General features: G+C 41.5%; 1 protein-coding gene across 1 annotated transcript in view; it reads right to left on the bottom strand.

Annotated features, from left to right (window-relative positions):
- Positions 1–2,920: 2,920 nt before the first annotated feature.
- Acbd3 (acyl-CoA binding domain containing 3) overlaps positions 2,921–25,767 on the bottom strand; it is a 48,184-nt gene continuing 25,337 nt past the window's right edge. The window contains exons 4-8 of the mRNA XM_008822376.2: positions 23,715–23,873; positions 22,306–22,480; positions 13,832–14,018; positions 10,252–10,536; positions 2,921–4,980 (exon numbers count right to left, since the gene is read on the bottom strand). Coding sequence (XP_008820598.1) covers positions 4,769–4,980; positions 10,252–10,536; positions 13,832–14,018; positions 22,306–22,480; positions 23,715–23,873 — 1,018 coding nt within the window. The 3' untranslated portion in view covers positions 2,921–4,768. The remainder of the gene's footprint in view (positions 4,981–10,251; positions 10,537–13,831; positions 14,019–22,305; positions 22,481–23,714; positions 23,874–25,767) is intronic.

Raw genomic sequence — 25,767 nt, 5'->3', positions numbered from 1 at the left:
TGTCTAAATTGAAAAGACAATGTCAAGCCAGCCATGGTGGCTCAAGCCTAAAATCCCAGCACTTAGGAGGCAGAAGATCATGGTGATTTCAAGCTAGCTTGGACTGCATAGGGAGCTCCAGGCCAGTCTGGGCTGCAAAGACGCTGGCAAAAAAAAAAAAGAAAAAAGAAAAAAGAAGGGGGCGGGGGCACTGTCAATTATGGCAAATTCAGCTACTTTATTACTTTATTCCTGTACTGAATTAAGTACCTAATCAAATCACAGTTCACAAATGGCATGTTCCCTATAAAACAGAGGTATGGGATGCATCGGCCTTTTATCGCAAGTGAAGAGTGAATAAGATAGTAAGCACTTGAAATACCAGTATGATGAAATCAAAGAAGGGGCACAAAAGGACAATAATCTACTCTCTTACAAAATCAGCAAGAATATTTTAGGAATCATAGGTAAATATATGTGAGCTAAAAAATCTAATACTGGCTAAGTGTGGTGACACACATCTATGATCCCAGGATTCAGGGAGGCAGGAGGATCAAGAATTTAGGCAGAGTTAGGCGTAGTAACACACACTTTTAATTCCAGCACTCAGGAGACGGAGACAGGCAGACCGAGGCCATCCTGGTCTATGTAGCGAGTTTCAGGCAAGCTGGAGCTATAGAAAGACCCTGTCTCAAAAAACCAAGAAGGGAGGGTGGGAGTGAGGCAGGGAGGAAGAAGGTGGGAAGGAAGGCCTAGAGAGATAGCTCAGTAGTTAGTAGAATAAACTGCTTTTCCAGAGGACCTGCATTCCTTCCCCAGCACCCATGTCAGGAAGCTCACAACGGCCTGGAACTCCAGCTCCAGGGGAATATAGTACCTCTGACCTCAGTAGGCATCTACACACACGTACATACCTACAGACACATATACATATACATAATTAAAAATAAATCTCAAGCCGGGCGTGGTGGCACATGCCTTCAATCCCAGCACTCAGGAGGCAGAGGCAGGCGGATCTCTGTGAGTTCAAGGCCAACCTGGTCTACATAGTGAGTTCCAGGCCAGCTGGGGCTACTGAGGGACCCTGTCTCAAAAAAAAGGACCAAAAAATAAATAAATATATCTTAAAAAGAAATAATTTGGGGCTGGAGAGTTGGCTCAGCAGTTAAGAGCACGGACTGCTCTTGTAGAGGACCCAGGTTTGATTCCCAGCACCCACATGGTGGCTACGAACCGTCCTTAACTCCAGTTCCAGGGGAATCTGAAGCCCTCTTCTGACCTCTGCAGCACTGCATGACACAGGTGCGCTCACATACATGCAGGCAATACACTCATATACGTAAAAATAAATAAGCTGGGCGTGGTGGCACATGCCTTTACTCCCAGCACTTGGGAGGAAGAGGCAGGTGGATCTTTGTGAGTTTGAGGCCAGCCTGGTCTACACAGTGAGTTCCAGGACAGCTGGGGCTACAAGAGAGACCCTGTCTCAAAAAGACAAAAATAAATAAATAAATAAATAAATAAATAAATAAATAAATAAATAAGATTTAAAAAAAGAAATAATTCAAGGGGCTTGGAGAGATGGCTCAGCAGTTAAGAGCACTGACTGCTCTTGCAGAGGACCTAGGCTTCATTCCCAGCACCCACAGAGTGGCTAACAATCCTAACTCCAGTTCCAGGGGAATCCAATGCTTTCTTCTGACCTCCATGGGCAATGCACAACAATGGTGCACTTACACACATGCAGGCAATACACACATACACTAAACAAAAAAAAAAAAAAAAAAAAAAAAAAAAAAAAAAAAAAAGAATTCAAGGGTGTGGTGGCCTAAGCCTTTAATTCCAGCACTCAGGAGGCAGGTGGATCTCTGTTCCAGGCCAGCCAGGGACACACATTGAGGCCTGTCACAATAAGAAGCAAAACAAAGAGTTCAAGGCAGCCTGAATTACATAGTGAATTTAAGGTTGCACAGCAATATTAATTTATATACATTTTGGAGTTAGTGACTAGAAATGGGGATTTGCTCTTCCCCTAACAGATACACACTCAGGCACATGTCTTTAGGCTGCACTGAGAAAACCTTGGGAATAAAATAAAGACGGTTTTGGTGGCTGACTGTCACACTTCTAAGCTTCAGTGGATGATCAGCAGCCGACCTGAGTCAGCTGCTTCTCCTCTTCCATAAGACTCCATCAACAGCTCTCCTAAACTGTTCTTTGTTCTGACTTCAAGGTACTCAATACTGCAGGGGAAATAAGACAAATCGTCTTGCTAGAAAACCTTGGGAATAAAATAAAGACGGTTTTGGTGGCTGACTGTCACACTTCTAAGCTTCAGTGGATGATCAGCAGCCGACCTGAGTCAGCTGCTTCTCCTCTTCCATAAGACTCCATCAACAGCTCTCCTAAACTGTTCTTTGTTCTGACTTCAAGGTACTCAATACTGCAGGGGAAATAAGACAAATCGTCTTGCTCTGTCTTTCCAAATTTCAAAAGAAAAAAAAAAAAAAACAATTAAAACACCCCATCACCCTGTATCACCCTGTAAAAGTGTGGTCCTTTTAGAAGTCTAGACCAGTTGCCAACACTGCTGCTCTGCAGTCAACTGTCCCGATGCAAGTCTACATCTCAGGAGCCTTTGTGAAACAGCATCTTCTCCCCACGTCACAGCACAGGCTATACACACACAGGGCGGCTACAGGAGACATCTTTGTAACCCAATCATTTGCAGTAAGAAAAGCCAATACTTTCCCACACATCAAGTATGGACAATTAAAAATCTATTGTAACTCACTACAAAAAGTAGCCAATCAGAAGGAGTTGAATATTTTTTAACTACATAAACAGAAAAGATAATTTAAGGCATTTCTTCTTGTCCTATTCAAATGAAGAAATAGTTTTAATGTTTCAGTATAACTGTATTAACAGAAACATCAACAAGTTACAGATAAACGTTTTAATTGATTAAATATATTACTTTCAAGATCTTTTTTGAAATCGCACTTGTATGGTACTAATTAACAGCCAAAGGCAATAAAAAAGTTTAAAACCAAAAGTGTTTAACATGAACACGTGACAGGAACTGCTATGTCAAGTAACATACACTGTTCCCAAGAACAGTATTTTTAGAAGATAATTTATCTTAACATATGCAAGGACAAATTTGTAACCAAAGGCTGAAAGAAATATATATTAGTGCCTGCTTTTTAAAAGTTTATTTTACATTTTAAATACAGTATTTTTCTCATTAAAAAAAAAAAAAGCCTAACTCTGCGGTTTCTATACCATATGTACAGGAGAGTTGTGAGGCAGTCGAATGATACTCTAGATATAACAGTATAGACATCAGACTACTTCTGAACCAAAATTCAAAAACACAAATTAAGTACTGCTTAGGAGAAAATAATCTAGTTTCTGAACAACCAAAAGAGAACAGAGTTAGATATGTATAAAACCAGGTCTTAAAAAGACAGAAATTCGGCCCATGACAAACTTGAAAGAGCCTTAATGTAGTGAACTGTACACAGTGCAGCTAACCAATGGAACCCTATCTGAAGTGATTTGTGATGGGAACAACTTTTTCAGTAACAACATAAAACATTAAGTATATACTGTCCCTGTCATTTTCTATCTATACCACCCTTCCTTCTGAATACAATTTCTAGACTTACCACACACACAAATTTGAAGCAATAAACGTGGATGTTTTCAGTAAGAAAACCAAAAATGTACCTTTTCCCATCAGTAAGACATAATACATATTAAAGCTATAAAATTTAAGCATATGTATCACCAAATGTCTTTAATATGTAATTCCAAACTGGGAATGTGTGGGGTTTGTGTCTCAGTAACAAATGAAAAGAAGGACTGTCTCTGGCAGTGATTTTCTATTGGTGCAATGTTACTCCTCAAACAGTGAGTTATATTTAAGTGATTTTGCATATTCAATTCAGTAGGTGCCAATTTGAGTTTACAGAACCCCTAACTGTAAGCCTTGTGCCAAGAACAATTTCAATTAGAGATGCTCCAGAGCTATATTAAAACAAAAATAACTAATTCTGTTTTGTTACTGGTTGTGTGGATGGCAGATGGAAAGAAGGGCCTGAGAGTGTGAGGAACCTGCTAAGAAGAATGCGGAGGTGCTGCGTACATCTTCATACTTTAAATCATCTACTGAGATTGAACAGTCTGAAATTCTCTCAGAAAATAATTCTCTGTAACATAACTCTGAACTAAACAGCTATACCAAAAGCAAAAATAACCTGGGCTACTCAGATAAGATCAAGTTGAGGCCATTTCTTTCTCTACTATAATCTGTGAAGTCTTGAGTTTTTAGGTTTCAAAAATGGTGATCTTCAATCAAAGCCAGCTGCATCTGATATAGACTATGGACAGAAGCATTTCCAATCAGAGAGCACTGTAGCTATGAGCTCTGGCAGAACACATGGAGCAGGCAGAAATGGACTAACCATCAGCCAGATTGGGTCAACGCTGAGATGTTTTATTTTGGAGATTGTGAATATTTAACACGCAGCTCATGTAACTCCAGTATCCACTAGTGGCTCTGCTGGTCAGCACCCAAAGGCTAGATGAGTCTGAGGAATTGCTTTTAACCCCAAAGCATTAATGCTAAAGAGTCTCAAGGAAATTGTGATTCCCAGCAAGAGTTCATAAACCATCAGACCAAAATCAATAGGGTAAACACTGACTCCAATGTGCCACAAAAGTCAAAAGAAATTAAATGCCATCTTCTGCCCAAGCCTAGACTCCAGACTCTGTAACATCATCTTTATCTAGTATAATAGACTCTGTAGTAGACTGACTTGGACCTCCACAAGGAGTAGGAATTATCAAACTTGAGGAGATAGACTCCTCTCCCTGGATACTGGTGGCTGCCTGCATACACTTCCTCATGACAGTCCCGCCGGTACACAGGCACAATCTCATCCAGCAGAGGTTTGTTGGCATTCTTTTTGGCTTTCTCTTCACAAGTGACATTTTCTGTGAGAAACAACAGACACAAGTCAAATGATAGATCCAGGAAAACTACGTTTGCCTCAAGCAACGAAACTCCATTTTTAGAGAAATTGCTCATTACGAATTCTCTTAAATCTTTTCAACTATGTGCATGTAGGAATGAATTAATAAGTCATTCATTTGAGTATCTGAGTACCTACTATGTAACAAGTACTGTGCTGGGTTCTGCAAGTCCAGTGATAAACACTGATGGTGCTAGCAATCTGCATCCTACCCCTTTTGGGTTATCATTATTATTGTCCCTACTTCATAGCCACTGAATTCCTAATTTATCCCCAACAGGAGAAATCTTGCTCATGTAAGACCCAAAAACAACATGCTCTGATTTCTTTTGCTTCCACAATATGAAAGTCTCCCCCATTTTAGAAATGGTATACAGAAGCTTAAAAGGACTATTCTTATATCTAAGATATAAAAGATTAAAATTAAAAAAAAATCACAGTAGACAGACATTGAGACAGCCACAAATAAATATCCATTAATTTAAAACAAGACTAAGTCTGAGAAGCTTTCATATTACATGGATCATGGATTACATTTTGGAACATTAGGTTAAGAACTAAAGAAATCTGAACAAATACAGAGGTATTTACCAATACTAGTATGAATACTGGCTTGTTGGTTAAGAAAAATACCATAGTACAATGTAAGATGCTAAGAATAGGGAAAACTGGGTGCAAGGTACACGGCTACCTTGCATCATCTGTGAAACTTTTTAAAAAAAATATTATTTTTATTTTATGTGTATGAGTGTATTGCCTGCATGTATGTGAGTACACCCATGCCGTGCAATGCTGCAGAGGTCAGAAGAGGACTTTGGATTCCCCTGGAACTGGAGTTAAGGACGGTTCATAGCCACCATGTGGGTGCTAGGAATCGAACCCGGATCCTCTGCAAGAGCAGTCAGTGCTCTTAACCACTGAGCCATCTCTCCAGCCCCGAAACTTTTCTATAAATGTAAAACTATTCTAAAATTTCAAAGTTTATTTTTAAAATAAATAAGCCTGTACAGCTCACACCTGTAATCTCAGTATGTGGGAAGCTGAGGCTGGAGGACTGTCACAAGTTCAAAGTCAACCTGAGCTACATAGTGAGTTCCAGGGCAGCCTGAGCTACAGTGTGAAATCCTGATTCAAAAGGCAAAATAGACAGGTGTGGTGGAGCACACCTGCAATTCTGGCATTCAGGATTGTTGCAAGTTCAAGGCTAGTTTGTCTACAAAGTCAACCTGTGCTACACAGTGAAACCCTGCCTCAAAAATGATTGAAAAGGGTGAGCATGCTGGTGGTGCACGCCTTTAATCTCAGTACTCTGGAGGCAGGTGGATCTCTGTGAGATTGGGGCCAGCCTGGTCTCATAGTAAGTCCCAGGTCAGCTGTCTCAATACGACAACAACAACCAAATCCAAAACAAAACAAACAGAAAGACTGCAAAGAAAAAGTAGAGAGCACTCATATAAGACGACAAATCGGATTTGCTTTACCATAGCAATGCCTTCAATCAAAATGCCTTTTCTCTACAAATGGGGGCTTGAGTCATTCAAAATGTGTACCACTGCCTATAAAAATATCCATGAAACAAAGTGGATTATTAATTAAAGATCCAGTTCTGCTAAATCCACAGAATTAAACTACTGTACAATGCACCTTTTATCAAAAGATTTAAGATTATTTTATTTATGTGCATATGTGTGTGTGTCTGTGTTAATGTATGCCACATGAGAGGAGGTGTACCCTGCATAGGCCAGAAGGGGGCATCAGATCTCCTGGAGCTGGAGTTGTAGGTGGTAGGAACTGAACATAGGACCTCTGCAAAAGCAGCAAGTGCTCTTATCTGCCAAGCTATCTCTCCAACCCCTTTTATCAAGTCTTGCTCCAATGTCAATAACTGTCAAACTGTCATCAGTTGAGGGTTCAGAACATGAAGTAATTTCCTTTTAAAAGTGCTCTAGCGGGGCTGGAGAGATGGCTCAGCGGTTAAGAACACTGGTTGTTCTTGCAGAAGACCTGGGTTTGAATCCCAGCACCCACATGGCAGCTAACAACTGTCTGTAACTCCAGTCCCAGGGGATCCAACAGCCTCTTCTGACCTCCACAGGCATTGCATGACACTGGTGCACTTATCATGCAGGCAATACACGCATACACATTAAAAAAAAAAAAAAGTACTTTAATGGACAAGACAGGAATATCACGTTAATCAGAGCAGAGAAATTTTCTCCCCTTCCTTTCTAGTTTTTAGTCACAGTCTCACTCAGTGGTCCTGGCTGGCCTCACACTCACAGTGATCTACCTACCTCAGCTTCCTCAGTGCTGAGCAAAGAACTTTTCTCTACATGTATGTAAGGCACCCATGTCTTACAATGCCCTTAGAGGTCAGAAGAGGGTTTCTGATCTCCTAAAACTGGAGTTACATAGTTGTTAGCTGCCATGTGGGTACTGGGAATTGAACCCAGGTCCTCTGTAAGATCAGCCAATGTTCTCAATCACTGAGCCATCTCTCCAGTCCCAAATTTATTTTTGTTTTAATCATGTGTACATGTAGTGTGTGTCTGTGTATGTGCACATTAGTACTGGAGCCCTTAGAGGCCAGAGGTGTCAGATCCCTTGGAGCACAGGGCTAGCCCTCATACAAATGTTGCTGTAGGGGCACCTGGCTAACCTGTTCGGTTTTTGAGCATTCCCCTACTCTCTTTGGCTTTCATTAGTTTATAGTATTATGGAAAATGTTTTACCCTGTAGCTAGTACTTATGAATAAACATTATTAAAAACAAAATGCTAAGCTGGGCATGGTGACACATGCCTTTAATCCCAGCAGAGTCTGCAGAGGCAGAGGCAGGTGAATCTCTGTGAGTTCGAGGCCAGCCTCATTTACACAGCAAGTTCCAGGGCAGCCAGAGCTACATAATAAAAAAAAAAAAAAAAAGAAGGCCGGGTGTGGTGGCGCACACCTTTAATCCCAGCACTTGAACTTTGAGTTCGAGGCCAGCCTGGTCTCCATAGTGAATCCAGGACAGCTGGGGCTACAGGGAGACCCTGTCTCAAAAAAGACCAAAAAAAGAAAGAAAAAAAAAGAAAGAAAAGAAAAAGTCATGTTAAAATAAATCAAAATTGGGCCTGCAATATAAAATGTAATTAAGGATTTTTGAATCTCCTGGAATGAGAATCAGCCTGGGACACTCTGATGGTTCATATAGAAAATGGCACATGCCTTTAATTCCAGCACCTGGGAGGCAGAGGCAGGTGGATCTCTTGTGAGATCTAGGCCAGCCTGGTCTACATAGTGAGTTCTAGGACAGCTGGGGCTACAGGGAGACCCTGTCTCAAAAAGACAAAAAAAAAAAGAAAAAAAAAAAAAGACCCCTGAAAAGATATCGCTTTGACTCTATCTCAAAACCCTCATGAAACATTACCAGTACTCTGAACAAGAACAAACACCGATGACTCACCCCACAGGGCAGTGAGTACCATAGACTGAACCAAGGTGCCCAGCTGTTCTCACAGGCTGGGCACTCTCCATCTGGCCACCAAGTGCTTACCTGCCACACTTAATAAAAGCCCCAAGTCCTAGCTTTTCCAGGCAACAAAATTAAGATCAGCTTCTCAAAGAGCAGTATACCTTATAATCTGATTTCTACATAGGACAGTTTACTATCTTTCAAAACCTCTGACTTTGTCTACTTAGAGAAAATAAAACATTAGCTTCCAAAGGGAAGAACTAAAATTCTTTTTAAGTAGGGTGCTCTGGTGAGTTTTTTTTACATAAAGAAATTTATTTATTTATTTATTTAATTTTATTTTATTTTTTGGTCTTTTTGAGACAGGGTCTCCCTGTAGCCCCAGCTGTCCTAGAACTCACTATGTAGACCAGGCTGGACTTGAACTCACAGAGATCCGCCTGCTCTGCCTCCTGAGTGCTGGGATTAAAGGCATGTGCCACCACAACTGGCTTAAGAAATTTATTTTAATTAATTATTTTGTGTGTGTGTGTGCGTGTTTGCCACTGAGTCCCAGGATCTGCCTGTCTCTGCCACCCAGTGCTGGGTTACAGGCACTCACACCATGCATAGCTTTCACATGGGTACTGACTTTGAACTCAGGTCCTCCTGCTTTCACGGCAAGTGCTGTTACCCACTGAGCCATTGCCACAGCCTACATAAAACAATTTTACTCAGGATTTGGAAGGCAGAGGCAGGAAGGTCAAGAGTTTAAGGCTATCCTTCACTACATAGTTAAAGGCCAGCCTTGGCTACATGAAATCCCTGTCTTAACCCCTCCTCTGCTCAAAAAAAAAAGAAAAAATAGAGGAAAAAAGTTGTGGTAGTGGCTCATGCCTATAATCTCCTTTGAAATACAAGGATCCGATCCTAAATACAATTTTTTTAAAAAGCTATTATCAGAAATATACTGCAAAGAATTCTTACTTGCACTTTCAAACTTTTTCCAACAGGGGCATGGTGGCATACACTCATAGTCTGAGCTATTAGGGAAGTAGAGGAGGAAGAATGCTTCAGTCCACCAGTTCAAAAGCAGCCTGGGCAACAAAGTAAGACCGTCTCAAAAACAAAGTAAGGCACGGCCTGGAGGCACACGCCTTTAATCCCAGCACATGGGAGCCACAGGCAGGCAGAACTCTGTGAGTTCGAGGCCAGGCTGGTTTATATAGCGAGTTCCAGGCCAGCCAGGGCTACAGAGACCCCGTGTCAAAACACCAAACCAAACCAAACAATCAAAAACAAAGTACATAAACAAAAAAATCTCAAAGTAGAAGATGCTGGGTGTGGTGGCACATGCCTTTGATCCCAGCACTTGAGAGGCAGAGGCAGGCGGATCTCTGTGAGTTCGAGGCCAGCCTGGTCCACATAGTGAGTTCCACAATAGCTGGAGCTACAGGAAGACCCTGTCTCAAAAAGACCAAAAAAAAAAAAAATCTCAAAGTGATCTCACATATTTGGCTTTTCAATATATAAAGTTCTAAGTAAAACATATGCTAGGCAAGCATTAAAATAACAAACCGCCAAATGGACTTTTCTGGCATTTAGAGAAATTCATGTTTAGGACCTTCCTCTATAAGAGGCTGGTCTTTCTCACAGCCTTTTCAGCCAATGTCTCAGTATTAGAGTATTCCCTGTCCATGAGGTATTCAGCATGAAGAAAGCTGGGTGACAAAAGAGCTATGTGCCATCTTTATCAACACACAACTCAGCAGCTACTTACTATGGACTAAGGACCTACCTTCCTCCTCCTCATCGTCATCGCTGGACTCGCTGACATGTACACTGACAGCAGTATTTGGAGAATCCGTCCATTCAAAATAAACCCCAAACCCAATGTCATAACTGTCTGTAGCAAATTCCCAAAAGAGATATGATCCTTCTTCGTGGGTAGGGACTCGGACGGTGACTACTTCTCCTCGGCCTACTGTAATCACAGAATCCGCATCCTGTCGAATCTTTTCTTTAAAGTCTTTGATCTGTGGTCTTGTCCACATGGACGGAGCTGCAATCACTGGAAGAGATTCTAAAGGCAACAGGAATTACAAAAGCTGAAAAGGTTCCTTCCCTGTAACATATGCACAGGGCTATCTGTGCAAGACACTGTTCTGACCCTGAGGGCTTAGACCAAGGATGGAGGGGAACAGGAAAACGGTCTCAGGTTACAATACTAATAAGGTCACAGGTCTCAGAGGTCATCATACTCCTTCAAATAAAATGGAATCCACAATCTTGTGGTTTTTTTCTCAACACTCTACCTTCACTTCAACTTCATTCTATCTGTTGAAAAGTCTTAATCGCTGAGCATCCCAAGTTTTAGGGGCTTTTCTGAAGGAGCCTAAGAAATACCCAGAAAAACCTAGACAAGATTAGAATTGCCGGAGAAGCACACAGAGAGAACGAGTTCTGAGCAGCATCAATGCTCATTGAAGCACTCAGTAGATTTTCCAGTTAGTCACAGAGCAGCTAAGAGGATTTCCTTTTCATTTGCAAACACTGGTAAGCTGGGGATGCAGGTCAGTTGATACAGTGCTTGCTTAGCATTCACAAACCTCAGAGTTTGATTCCCAGCACCACATAAACGAGGTAGTGAGGTGGAGGCAGGAAGATCCAAAATCCAGTCATCGTCAACTATATAGTGAGTTCAAGGGCATCCTGAACTGCATGAGACTATCTCAAAAGCAAAACAAAACAAAACAAAACAAAACAAAACAAAACAAAAAACAAGGGCTGCTGAGATGGCTCAGTGTGTAAAGGCACTTGCCACCAAGTATGATAAGCTGAGTTTGTTCCTCGGAATACACATGGTAGGAGAGAACTGACTCCCTCAAGTTGTCCTCTGACTTCCTTGTGTGCATATGCATGCACACACACAAAGTACATAAATAAATGTAAATCAAACAAACAATAACAAAAGTACTGGTATAAACTCTTGGTGAGAACAAGAGGAGAGGTCTTTTCTGAGGCTACTTTCTGTTACTTGATCTAAAAAGGTAGATTTCTGAAACTCAGTTCTTTATAAACCATTCACCATGTCAGACCAACACCACTTACTTAAACTCCAACTCCAAAATGAAGGGGTAATAGACATTCTTAGTTCACATGTCCCTTCCTTAGGAAAGCCTCTGACTTGTGAGGTCACCCCTCCCGACACATTTACAAGCTCTCAAATCATAATGTATTCTCTCTCCATCCTAGTCCTTATTACAACTACAATGTACATTTGATAACCGTTATTTTTACCTAAGCACTGTGCCCTAGCACCCAGAAAAACCTTCAACCAGTTGACAAATAAACAAGCTGCCTAGGGAAAGCTGGTAGAGCTGTAAAAAATGCTTATTTTCTGGGAAACATGGTATTTTAGTCTTAAAATTGCTTCTCAGCCTTTTAGCTAAGATCAAGTGTAAAAATAGTTTTTAAAATTATTTTTTGTTTTTTATTTTATGTGTATAAGTGTATTGCCTGCATGTATGTATGTTGCACCATGTGTGTGCAATGCCCAAAGAGGCCAGAAGAAGGTGCTGGATCCCCTGGAACTGGAGTTACAGACAGCTGTTAGCCACTGTGTGGGTGCTGGGAATCAAACCTGGGTCTTCTGGAAGGACAGCAAGTGTTCTTAACCACTGACCATCTCTCTAGTCCTCAAAAATAATTCCTGATATGTGGTAGCCAACCTCGAAGATGGCTCTCAGTGATCTTTATCACTGAACTTCATGTGCTTGTAAGGTCTCTACCCATAATACAGCAGGGTTTACATGTGTAACCAACACAATATATGGAAGGGCTGTTGTACCACTTCCAAAGCCAGGACATGAAAGACACTGCTACTTCTTCCTTACTCTTTCAAAGGAATGTGCTCTGTAGGAAGCCAGTCACTGGTGTGCTCAGAATGCTCAAGCAGTGCTACTGAGAGGATTCCTTGGGGCCTGAGACTTGCTGTCAATAGCGAGTCCCAATTTGTAAGCCTTGTGAGAGGAGCTAGTTTGGAAGCATATCCTCTGGTCCTGGCTGACCCTTTGTACAACAACAGCATTAGTCAATGTTTTGACTCTTACATCATGACAAACTTGGAGTTAAAACCATTCTGCTGAACTGGTCCCATTCTTGAACCGAAGCAACTGTGCTCAAACAAACATTTTTATTGTTTTTTTTTTTTTATTATTATTTCATTATTTTAATTTTATATGTATTTTTTTATTTTATTATTTTTATTTTATGTATATGAGTGTATTGCCTGCATGTGTGTAAGTGCACCTATGTCGTGCAATGCCTGCAGAGGTCAGAAGAGTTCAGATCCTCTGGAACTGGAGTTACGGATGGTTGTTAGCTACCAAGTAAGTGCTGGGAATCGAACCCAGGTCCTCTGCAAGAACAGCCATTGCTCTTAACTGCTAGGCCATCTCTCCAGCCCCCTTGTTTTTATTTTGTTAAAAACTACAGTTAAGCTGGGCATGGTGACACATGCCTTCAATCCCAGCACTTGGGAGATGGAGGCAGGTGGATCTCTGTGAGATGAGGTGCTAGCCTGGTCTACATAGTGAGTTCCAGACCAGCTGGGGCCACAGGAAGACCCTGTCTCAAAAAGACAAAAACCCAAACCAAAACAACAACAAAAATTGTGGTTAAGAGCACTGGCTGATCTTGCAGAGGACCTGGATTCAGTTCTCAGCACCCACATTGTGGCTAACAACCATCTGTAACTCCACTTCCAGGTGATCCAACACCCTCTTCTGGCTTTCATGGCACTGCACCTACATGGTAAACCTACATATATGCAGGCAAAACATTCATACACATAAAATAAAATTATTTATTATTTATTTGTGTATGTGGGCAGTGGAAAGCTCAAGGTAGAGGATAACTTGTGAGTTAGTTCTCTCTTTCCACTATGTGGGTTCTGGGATGGAATTCAGGTCATCAGGCTCAGCAGCAAACACCTTTACCTGCTGCTGAGCCATCTTGCTGGTCCATTTATGGTTGTTTTAAACGCTAAATTTGGATGTAATATATTACACAGCATTAGGCAGTTAGTAAATATAAAAAGGCAAACGGTGTCAGGTGAATTAAAATCTTTCAAAAGGCATATGACAGCCAGGCAAGCACTCTATCCACTGTGCTGCACCCACAGCCCTGGTCTTCCATGGTATTCTAAGAGTCTTCTGACTAGAAGCATCCAATTCAGATTCCAAAGAGTAAAGAAGCATTGGACTCACACACATGTAACTGCTCTCAAAGCTATCCAGCTTGTCTTCCTGACTTTTGCTTTTCATGAAGCCTAAAGTTTGATGTCTGGGTGGATGAACACATAGGACAAGCCATACCTTTTGGTCCATTTTCCAAGGCCTCTTCTGCAGCTTCTGGCTCAAGCTCTTTTTCAGAGTTGTCAGTGTGGGTTTTGGCCTGTCCATTAATTGACTTCCTATCACCTGCTGCAGTCACATTCATTTTTGATGATGTAGGCAAAGAAGCCCCAGCCACGGCTACTTCTTGCTGCTTCTGTAATGCTGCCTACAAATTGAGAGAAAGTGAAGATACTCTGACTAGAAGGCTAACAAATGAGATAGTGCCTGGGAGTGAAGTCTGACTCCATGCTTTTGCTCTACACGAAAGCATTTTGTTGTAAGGAATTACTATAAACTTTAACCAGTTTTTATCCTATCTGTAACATTAATATAATACCAACTGATAGCTAAAAATAATTAACTAATCTCAAAGCTAGTAAAGGGAAATTGAATGTACTAACATATATTCTTAGAATTGAAAGAAGCCAGGCGTGTGGTGCAGCACTTAAGAGGCAGAAGTAGGCGGATCTCTGAGAGATCAAGGCCAGGCTGGTCTACATAGTTGAGTTCCAGGCTGCCAGGGCTATATAGTGAGGCCCTGTCCTCAAAAAAAATAAAATAAAAAAATAAAAATTGCTTGTTTGGATTGCTGATTTTGAGTTTCATTAAGAAAAAAATTGTTAACTGAATTCCGTATTAGGTCTGAATTTTCAACAATCTCTGAAAAGGTTGGAACCATATGGCTGCCATCTTGTACTATATATCTATGCTAAGTGGTATTCTCAGCATTGATGATGACAAAACAGAAACACGACTGATCAACTCTGAAAAATATTGAAAATGCTCAATGGCCTGCAGGATCAAACATTCAGCCAAAATCTAATTCTTTTTCTGTGTATGTGTGCAGAGGCCAGAGGTTAACATTAGGTATGCTCCTTACTGCTCTCCATCCTATTATTATTTTTGAGACAGGGTCTAACTATGCTGGCCTGGAACTCACTATGTAGACCAGGCTAGCCAGGAACTCAGAGATCTGCCTTCATCTGCCTCCTAAGTGCTGGGACTAAGGGTGTCTATCACCACTCACAGCATATTTTCTGAGACAGACTCTTTCACTAAACCTGAAATTGATATGGCTAGGCTAGTTGGTCAATGAGCTCCAGGGATCTACCTGTTTCTGTCCCATACCCCAGTTCTGTGGTTACAGATACATGACATTGCAGAGGCTTTTACATGGGTACTAAGGATCTAAACTCAGGTCCTCATGTTTGTGTGGCAAGTACTTTACTGATTAAGTTGCTCAAGATTTAGTTTTTCTTTGTGTGTTTTAAAAAATTTTACATTGAGCCGGGTGTGGTGGCGCATGCCTTTAATCCCAGCAGTCGGAAGGCAAAGGCAGGTGGATCTCTATGAGTTCAAGGCCAGTCTGGTCTACATAGCGAGTTCCAGGCCAGCTGGGGCTACAAGGAGACCCTGTCTCAAAAAAGACAAAAAAAAAAAAAAAAAAAAAATTTTTTATTTACATTGATTGATAGTGTGACTATGTGTATATGGCACAGCACATGTATGGAGAACAGGACAACCTGCAGGAGTCAGTTCTTTCCTTCTATCATGTGGGTCCCTGGAATCAAACTCAGGTTTGTCAAGCTTGGTGGCAGGTACATTTACTTAATAAATCACCTTGCCAGCACATTTGTTTTTGAGACAGGGTCTCAAACTTTCAGTGGAGTCAAGGACAACAAACTCTTGATTTTCCAGAGAGCCAAAATTAGAGGAATTCAACACCATGCCTGATTTATGAAGCACTAGGCATCAGACTCAGGGCCTTGTGCATGCAGCTACTCTACCAACTGAGCTGCAGGCCCAGCCCACACAAGTTAATTCTTTAAAAAGATACCAGTCACTACCCATCAAAGTAGCTTTTTTCAACAGAGATTATTACAGAGTTATACCACTGGTCACACAGAGATTCTCTGTGAATTGCCCAAGCTTAAGTGGCACATCCAGGATGCAACCTCTACACCTAAGACTTAAGCATAGAACAAGGGATGAAGAGAACATTAATGTATCTTTTGGTTCTCATCAATGAAGCTCCCTCATGCAACAGAGGGCCAGGAACACAAAAGGCTACAGATGGCCAAAACGCAGAGAATAAGAGTCAGCAGAGTGGGTCCTTGGACAGGACTCCTATATTGAGGTCCACCCACCCAGGGTTCAGAGCCCATTGCAGAAGAGGGGGAAGAAATATTGTTAAGAGCCAGGGAGGAGGTGCAGGACCATACGGAAATAGTTGTATAGGTGCCTGAGACTCTTCTCATACAAACCTACAGCAATGACGTCAGCATGCACAAGACTCATACAAACTCAGGCAGACAAAAACCCAGCACAGAACTGTGGAAATGAATAGCAAGCCCCAATCTTAGTCAAAGAATTATTGGCAGGTGATTACTGCTGGGTAAGGAAGAGCTGATCTTCTTGGGAGAGACTAGATGGGCTGACTAAACCCTGGCGGATGAACTTTACATAATAGGTCTTAATACAAATGACAGAATGTATGACCTCTTTGGGGGGGGTATGGGAGGGTGTCAAAGGGGAAGGGGGTGTAAAGATGACTTTATGTGTGAAATACACAAAAATTCAATAAAAAAATTTTTTAAAAAGTTTTTACACTTATTTGTGTGTATCAGTGTGTATATGCTATAGTGCATGTGTGGAGGTCAGAGAACAAATTATCTGAGCCTGTTCTCTCCTTCCATCATGTGGGTCCCAGATTTTCAGGCTTGGTGGCAAGTATCTTTACTTGCTGAACCATCTCACTGCCCCACAACTTCTTTACATAAAAATAAAATAAACAAGGCTGGGCATGGTGGTGCATGCCTTTAATCCCAGCACTCGGGACGCAGAGGCAGGCAGATCTCTGGGAGTTCAAGGCCAGCCTGGTCTACATAGTGAGTTCCAGGATAGCTGGGACTAGAGGGAGACCCTGTCTCAAAAAGACCAAAAAATAAAAAGAAATAAAAACAACAAACAAGGCGGAGCATGGTGGCACACACCTTTAATCCCAGCACTTGGGAGGCAGAGGCAGGCAGATCTCTGTGAGTTCAAGGTCAGCCTGGTCCACATAGTGAGTTCCAGGACAGCTAGGGCTACAGGGAGATCTTTCTCAAAAAAGACCAAAAAATAAATAAATAAAAAAAATAAAAAAAAAATAAATAAATAAATAAATGAAAAAACAAAACAGGCAGAGCCAGGCACGGTGGCGCACACAGAGTTTGAGGCACCCTGGTCTATAGAGTGAGTTCCAGGCCAGCTGGGGCTACAGGGAGACCTTGTCTCAAAAAGACAAAAATAAATAAAAATAAATAAAACAAGCACATTCATCTATCATTAGTATGCAAGGTTGCTTTCCTCTTTAATAAGTGTTAAATCATAAGTATTATCAAAGAGTTGTTTTAAAACAAATTTCTTTATGAAATCTGATTTTTAAAAAATATTCTATTTTTATTTTATGTGTATGCATATATTGCCTGCATGTATGTGAATGCACCTGTGTTACGCAATACCTTGGAGGTCAGAGGAGGGCTTCGGATTCCCCTGGAACTGGAGTTAAGGACAGTTCATAGCCGCCATGTGGGTACTGGGAATAGAACCCGGGTCCTCTGCAAAAGCAGTCAGTGCTTTTAACCGCTGAGCCATCGAAATCTGATTTTTAAACTGAAGCCACACAAACTTTTCTCAAGTGAAAAGTGTAGTGAATAGAAAACTTTAAGAAGCTCTGGCTTGCTGGCATGGTGGTGCATGCCTTTAGTCCCAGCACTTGGGAAGCAGAGGCAGGCAGATCTCTGTGAGTTTAAGGCCAGCCTGGTCTACAAACTGAGTTTCGGGCCAGCTAGGGTTACAGGGAGACCATGTCTCAAAAAGCACCCCCAAGAAGCTCTGGCTTAGAATATGCAAGACCATAGTTTCATTTTTCAGTGTGTGTGCTGGATCACTTCAATTGTCAACTTGATACATCTAAGTAGAGGGAACCTCCCAATTGAGGAATTTTCTCCATTGGACTGGCCTGTGGAGCATTTTCTTGACTGTAGAGTGTAGAGTGATGTGGAAGGGCCCAGCCCACTATAGGCGATGCCACCCCTAGACAGGTGGTCCTGTGCAGGCTGAGCATGGGCCATTAGCAGGTTCCTCCATAGCTTATGCTTCGGCTTCTGCCTCCAGGTTCCTGCTTGAACTTTTGCCCCGGCTTCCCTAACTGAAGGTCTGTACTGCAAGCTGAAATAAATCCCTTTCCTCCCCCAAGCTGGTATGGTCAGTGTTTTTATCACAGCAATAGAAAGTAACTAAGACAGTATGACAGGAAGATATTTGATTCCCATACACAGTGGCTTACAACCTCCTGTAATGCCAGTTCCAGGAACTGAGGCCCTCTTCTAGTCTCTGCAGGCACCAGGTTCACGTGTACACATACATATAGGCAAAACACTCATACACATAAAAATTTACATCACTTGGGATTAAAATGTGTATTCGCAAATATGTAATAAAAATATCTTCTGAGGGCTGGCAAGATGACCCAGTGGGTATGATAATTTTAATTGCCAACTTGATACAGCCTAGAATCACCTGTGGAAAATTTCTCAATGAGTCACTGTCTATATTGGGTTGGCCTTTGTGCATGTCTGTGGGAGACTGTCTTAACTGATGTGGGAAGACCCAGCCCACCCCACTGTAGGCAGTATTACCCCCTAGGCCAGGGGGTTCTGAACTGTGTAGAGTGGAGAAATTCAGCTGCACACAGACAAGTGAGCAAACAAGCAAGCAGCACATATACATTCATTTCTCTCTGCTCCTGACTGTGGATATGATAAGATGGGCTGGGTCAGGTTCCTGCTTCTGTGACTTCCAGAGGGATGGGACAGTAAATTGAAACTGTGAGCTAAAATACATCCTTTCTCCCTCAAGTTGCTTACTGTCAGGGTATTTCAGCACAGCAACAGAAATGAAGCTAGGACAATGTGTAAAGGTGCTTGCTGCCAAGTCTGCCAACGTGTCAGACCCCAGAACCTTCACAGTGAAAGGAGAGAACTGCCTCTGGCAAGCTGTTCTCCCACTTCTACATGCATGCCTTGGCACATTCATCTCCTCCCCATGTAAAAGTAATAGTAACATGTTTAAAAAGAATGTCCTCTGAGTCAAAATGGGAGAGTAAAAACACCATTAATCTAAAGAACACCTATTTGGGAACCCAAATGAGTTGTGTAAATAATTCTATCCTGCTGTATCTAATAGATATATTCTGGGCAGTGGGATCCCAGAGAAGAGAGTTCATTGATTTTACTAGAGAGTTTAAAGAAATGCTGAGCTCCAAGAATTCTTTCTTTTTTGACAGCTGGTGTTTTTCTAAAAAATACTGACATTGGAAGTGATTTAGAATCTAGGCCTTGGGCAAATGTATTTTAAAATCTTAAGTGTTTTATGTAGCAGCAGAAAGAGGTGTTACTGTTCCTTTATAAATGATATATTATATGACTTACATGTACAGATAGGCCAACATATGTTGTCCCTAAGCTATGAGATTGTAAATGTTTCTCCCATATTAATAGCTGTGAACATATGTTTTCTTGTGACTTAATGTTTTTGTTTAAAAAGTATCATCTCTCATGCTGGACATGGTGGTGCATGCCTTTAGACCCAGCACTCGGGAGGCAGAGGCAGGTGGATCTCTGTGAGATCGAGGCCAGCCTGGTCTACATAGTGAGTTTCAGGCCAATTGAAGCTACAGGGAGACCCTGTCTCAAAAAGACCAAAAAAAAAAAAAAAAGGTGCCATTTTGTTACAGTCTCCCTGCAGGTCCAGCCTAGGGGAGACTCAGCATCCCAGCCAGGAGGAGGTAAGCAGTGCAGAGTCAACACACAGACACCGGGAGTCGGGTGGAAGAAGGCACTAGGCAAGAAGCGCAGACTCATTTTATTATGGATATGGGACTGCCTTATATACCCCTCTCCCAATGTCCCATTGGCCCCAGTAGGCCTTCTTGGGTTGTGTCTGATCCTCATTGGCTCTCTGTGTCGAGCTATCTTGCGTCAACCGTCTTTATGTCCTTTGGCAGAATACAGGTTCAACTCAACCGGATGTTTTTGGTGCGTTTGCAGTGCGCATGTGCTGGTTGTTCAAGCCACACTTCCTCCTACACCATTTCTTGGCCTTTTGGCTAAAATTAAGTGTTTATGCTCATGAACAATTGAATGGGTAAATTTTATATTTTCACAGTACAGTATTCCATAGTAATAAAAAACAACAAAATATAGTTATTTGCAATTATAGCTAGGCCTTACAAAATTAGTGTTGAATAAAAAACATAAAGAATACCACATTATAGCCGGGCATGGTGGCACACGCCTTTAATCTCAGCACTGGTAGAAGCAGGTGGATCTCTGTGAGTTCAAGACCAGCCTGGTCTACAAAGTAAGTTCTAGGCCAGCTGGGGCTACAGGGAGACTCTGTCTCAAAAAAAAAAGACCAATAATAATAATAAAAATAAAAATAAATAAATAAAAAGCACAGAAAGATCTGGGTATGGTGGTACCTGTTTGAAATCCCAGCATTTGGGAGGTGGAGGTAGGAAGATCAGTGGTTTGAGGTCAGCCTGGGATACATCACACCCTGTTTTAAAAACAACAAAAGCACAAAAAGGAATAGGAACGACGTAATAAACACATACCTAGATAACAATATCCTCCAAAGAACAAGTGTCCTTTTGCTCAGTATTTATGTAAAAATTAATACTTTAGAGGGGTAAAATTAACTTTCTTCCTTCCCCTTATGCAAAATTCATTGGTAAAGGTTAAAAATAACTTGAATTGTAATGAAATTAAATACCCTCCTAAGGCTGAATTCTCAGGTAGCCTACTGTACCTATTCCTGGATGCAAGCAATATGATAGCGTTGACCACACTAATCCCAATTGTGACTTTCTAATTCCATGTCTTGGATTTTCCCTACTAGATTGATCTTCTCATAAGTGATAGCAACCTATGAACAGTACAGTATGCATCAGCAATCTCATTAAACTTTCTCAATGCCTATCAAAAAAGAAAGAAAAAAAAGGAGAGGGAAAGTAATATATTAAAGTAGAAACAGGCTACAGAGGAGAAAAATACTATTAAACTCTTGTTTAGAATATCTTCTGTCCTCTTGTGGGTTACACAAAACCTATGCAGCCTTTTAACTTCTCCCTGATTGCCAAGATTGGAGGAGGGGTCGTTTTATTTTGTAATTTTCTACCTTTCTAAAAAATTGTGCTTATTATCACTGAACACCTATTATCACTGAATACTTATCATCATCAAATACTTATTATCATTGTATGGTGTGTGTGTGATGCAGGCACAAGGACAGGTTTTGGGAGCTGGAATCACAGGTGTGCACCACTGAGTTATGTGTCCTCTGCGAGAGCAGTCAATGTTCTTAACCACTGAGCCATCTCTCCAGCCCATCTTTTCATTTCTTAATAAATGGTTTTGAAGCCTCTGTTAAGTGGTTATATAACTGAGTTCTGAAGCACAGAGGTTTCTCTGAAAGAAAATAAAAAATAATTGTAATAATTTTGTAGACTTGGTATCTCCAAAGAAGGCTCAGTGGTGCACACCTATGATTTCAGCACTGAGTTACATCTTCAGCTCTTTTTTCAAAGAACTTTTTATTTGGCAATAGGGTCTTTCTAAGTCGCCCAACTGGCCTAAACTCTTAATCTTCTGCCCCACTCATTTGATTATAGGCTGATACCACCAGGCCAGTTATTATTTTATTTTCGTTTATAATCCTATGAGGTTAATAGCATAGGAACCTTGATCTTGCATCTCATTCTCAAAGAATGAGAGAAAAAGCAGGAAATCAGAGAGGTAGTAACATGTCAGAAAATCAAATGATAATGGTAAAGCCAGGAGAGAATCCAAGTGTAACCTGACACCTAGTTCCATGTCTTTCACTTAAATTACCTCCTATGCTGAAAACAAGTTATTCTGGGTTGGGTGTAGGAGAAGAATGAGTCTGTGCTATCATGAGCACTGTAATGGGTCTAGCCCAGCTTTGAGGAACCAACCAATGGTCTTAGGGGAGGAGAATCCATCCTCTCAAGCTGTCTGGTCCTGACAGTGCTTGATCTGCATGAAGGAGTTCTTAAACTAAGACTAGCTACCCAGGTTGGCACAGTTCCAGGGTCACTATTACAGTCTATAACAGACTCATTGTTATCACAGTAGGCCTACCAAACTCCCACACAACGTATCCTTATAAGAATATAAAAGTGACCACATCATTTGTTGCTTCAATGGCATGCATTTTCTCTTGTAACTGCCTATGCAATGCTCAAGTCTGTCTAAAAGATCACCAAAAAAGTAACTTTATACCTGAGAAGCTAATACAAAATTCATTGGCAACTGTTAGGAAAGAACCTTGTTCCAATGAAACACAACACCTTCTCTGAAGCTGAATTCTTGGGTTGGCTATCATACCTGTTGCTGGGCAAGTTGGACTTGATACAACTGTTGCATATACTGCTGATAATGCTGCTCCTGCAGCTGACGGATGAGAATCTGCTGTTGTTCGTAGTTCCCTGGATACTGCTGCGCTGCATACTGCTGGAATTGCACGGCAGTCTGGGAGTTTAAAGCTGCCATTATCTGCTGCCTAAAAAACATTAACAAACACATGCTAGTCTGACTACAGGAGACTGATCATAACAAATAAATTGTCCTTGTTATTCAGTTTTATAGTTTATAACTTAAAATTGATTAAGCTAGTAATATACCAAAAAGCATGTGTTTTAGGCCCAGAAGATGTTTTTATAAGTCTTGCATCTAACTTTTTACTTATGTTTTTTCAAGGCAAATTTGGTTCTTCAATGTCAATTGGGGGTGAATACTAAGGACTTCACCACCACCATCACCATCATTAACTTTTACTGTGCCCTTTCTATGTGCCATGCAATGTTTAAAGCATTTATATATACCAACCCACTGCCTTACAACATCACTATCACACTGCCTATTAATTTGCCTGAGATTGTACTGCAGGCAGATGCTAGAGCCAGAACATAAATCTAGATGGTGTGGTTCCAGAGACCACACTAGATCACCATGATGCTGTAAGTTCTCTGATTTAACCTCAGAATCCTAGGCCTTCTTCCTTGTGTTTAAGGGGACCAAACACTTCCTTTTTGAAGCTACAGTCCCCTTTTGAAAAGCCAGTTCCTTCTGAGACAGTTGCTTTCACAAAATGACTACTTGGGTCAACTAGGTTCTCTATCATGAGAATTTTTAACTGAGTCTCAGATTCTAGCTAGTCTGTCAGATGCATAGAAAAAGAGATCACAAAACTCCCAGGTCAAATAGCCTTGTGTATGACTAAGGAGACGGAACCTACAGACTGCAGGAAGAATGAAGAGATAAGCCAAGAAGGTAAGAGATGATGTGGACTCAGAGACAGAGCACCAAGCACTTTGAGTTGTGGCTTCTAGTCTCTAGATTTTATAAGCTAATCCCAAATTTTTTCAATAAGTTACTCTTTGAATTAAAAAAAAAAAAAAAAAAAAAAAAAAATCACTAGCTGGGTGTGGTAATCCACACCTTGAATCCCAGCACATAGGAGGCAAAGGCAGGAAGATCTCTGTGAGATTGAGGCCAGCCTGGTCTATATACCTAGTTCCAGGCCACTTTTGGCTACAGGAGGACCCTGTCTCAAAAAGACCGAAAAAAAAAAAAAAAAAAAGAAAAAAGCATCACTAGTAAAAACGAAGAGCTAACATACTAATCTACCTCCCAGGCACAATCACAGAATCATCCACGGCACAGGAAGTAAAGCCCAGGTACAACAGTACGGTGTCCATTTCTCATTTAAAGTGGAATCCATGCAACAAGCTTACTTCTGCTGTTCCAACCGAAGCCTCTCTTCCTCTATTCGCCTCCTCTCTTCTTCCTCCCTTCTAAGCCTCTCCTCCTCTTCACACCTACGTTTCTCCTCCTCCTTCTGAAGGCGTTCGCGTTCTTCCTCTTCACGGCGCCTTCGCTCCTCTTCCTCCTTTCTACAAAGTACAGAAGAGAGAGAATGAATTCTATGTAGTGAGTCTTTTTAATTGTGGGGACCTAAAGGCCCCACCTTGCATAGGGTGTGCGGCCTGGCTTGCTTTGAAAGTGTGAAGAATACTTCCACACTGCTGAGGAGTGGAGCACGGTGACCATCCTTAAGATACACCCTCGGGGGGGAGGGGAGAGTTCCAGGTGCCTTTATAAGCTCTGTAATACCTGTAATAAATGAATCCCTGCTTGACTAGACTCCCTGTTGCGTCTGAGTGTCCCCGGTACTGGGGATGGCGTGGGCTGGCGAACGGCGTGCTTACTCATCCCCAATCATCACTGCACTGGGGGTTGCTGGTTCGAACCCCCGGCATTTAATCATTTAAATTTCACTTCCCAATGTCAATTGACACAATATTTAGAGAACACTGGAGTGAGTAGTCTCTGTCCAAAAAAACTGAGAACACTGTGCCAAAATTTGAAGCACATAACTTCCACACCATAGATTTACTACATGGAGTCCATCTCACAACAATAATTACTTTGTTAGGCGTGGTGACCAATGTGGGTGCTGAGAACCCAACCCTGGTCCTTTGCAAGAGGAATATTCACTCAACTGCTGAGCCAACTGCTCTAGCTCTTCCACCTAGTTCTTTGAGGCAGTCTCTCCCTGTACCTGGAGTTCACCAATTCAGTGAGACTGGCTGGCTAGCAAGTCCCAGGGACCTGCCTCCCCGGTACTGAGATAAGAGGCACATGCAGCTGTGCCTGGCTTTTTTTATGTAGGTGTTGGAGATCTAAAACATAGGTCCTCATGCTTGCTTGGCAAGCATTTCCCCAGCCCCTTATTTTTGAAATTAAAAAACAATTTAAAAGGTTTTCAGCCAAAACCTGCCCTTTGAGGCACAACTATCATTACCCAGCTCTTGTCCCACTCCAGAAGCTCCTTTCCAGAAAGAAGAGCCTACACTGCCCTAAGAGTGAACATCTTATTGGTCCAGGCATGGTGTGGGGTAAGATACAGCAAATCATTAGAGAGGTAGAGGACAGAAAAAATGGAGGATTTTTAACTTTTAAGAAATACCACTTCTTAGTCTAACTATGAAATCTGTCTGGTTACCTTACAGTGTAAATTCCTATGAGGGATGAACAACATACCTGAACTATAGCCAAGGTACAAAGTATAGGAACAACATGACCAACTTGTAACTGTCACAGTGGACAGGAAAAGAAGTTCTACAAGGCAGAGGTTATGATTCAGTATAAATAAGTCTAGTGGTAAATACTTTAAAAGAATTCTATATAGACTTTATGCCATGACAGAAGTTTATTTCTATTTTAGTTTTTATGTGTGGTGTGTATTTGTGAATGACGTGTTTGTGTGCATACATGTGAGTGCACAAGTATGTGCACTCAAGTGTGTGCACATGCAGAGGGCCAGAGCAGCATGTTGGGTTTCTTCCACTATCATTTTACTACCTTGAAACAGGGTCTCTCACTGAACTAGAAGCTTGTCTTTGGCTAGGTTGGCTAGCCAGGGGCTCTTGGGATCCACCTGCCTCTGCCTACCCATGCTGGAGTTACAGGAATGTACAACCACGCCCAGTTTTTAACCTGTATACTAAAGATTCCAACTCAAATCCTCATGCTTGCAGAGCAAGCACTCTTATTCATGGAGTCATTCCCTCCAACCCACATTTTTTTTTTTTTTTTGGTTTTCTTGAAACAGGATCTCCCTGTAGACCTAGCTGGCCTGGAACTCACTATGTAGACCAGGCTGACCTTGAACTCACAAAGATCAGCTTGCCTCTGCCTCCCAAGTGATGGGATTTAAAGCCATGTGCCACCACCCCTGGCTAATATTTATTTTTTCTAAAGATTTTTAATTTTTATTATTTTTTA

The sequence above is a fragment of the Nannospalax galili genome, unplaced genomic scaffold, assembly GCF_000622305.1.
Source record: "Nannospalax galili isolate Female #2095 unplaced genomic scaffold, S.galili_v1.0 scaffold1508, whole genome shotgun sequence".
NCBI classification, from domain to species: domain Eukaryota; kingdom Metazoa; phylum Chordata; class Mammalia; order Rodentia; family Spalacidae; genus Nannospalax; species Nannospalax galili.
The sequence above is the reverse complement of the archived record's forward strand: the minus strand, read 5'-3'. Positions and strand labels throughout refer to the sequence as shown.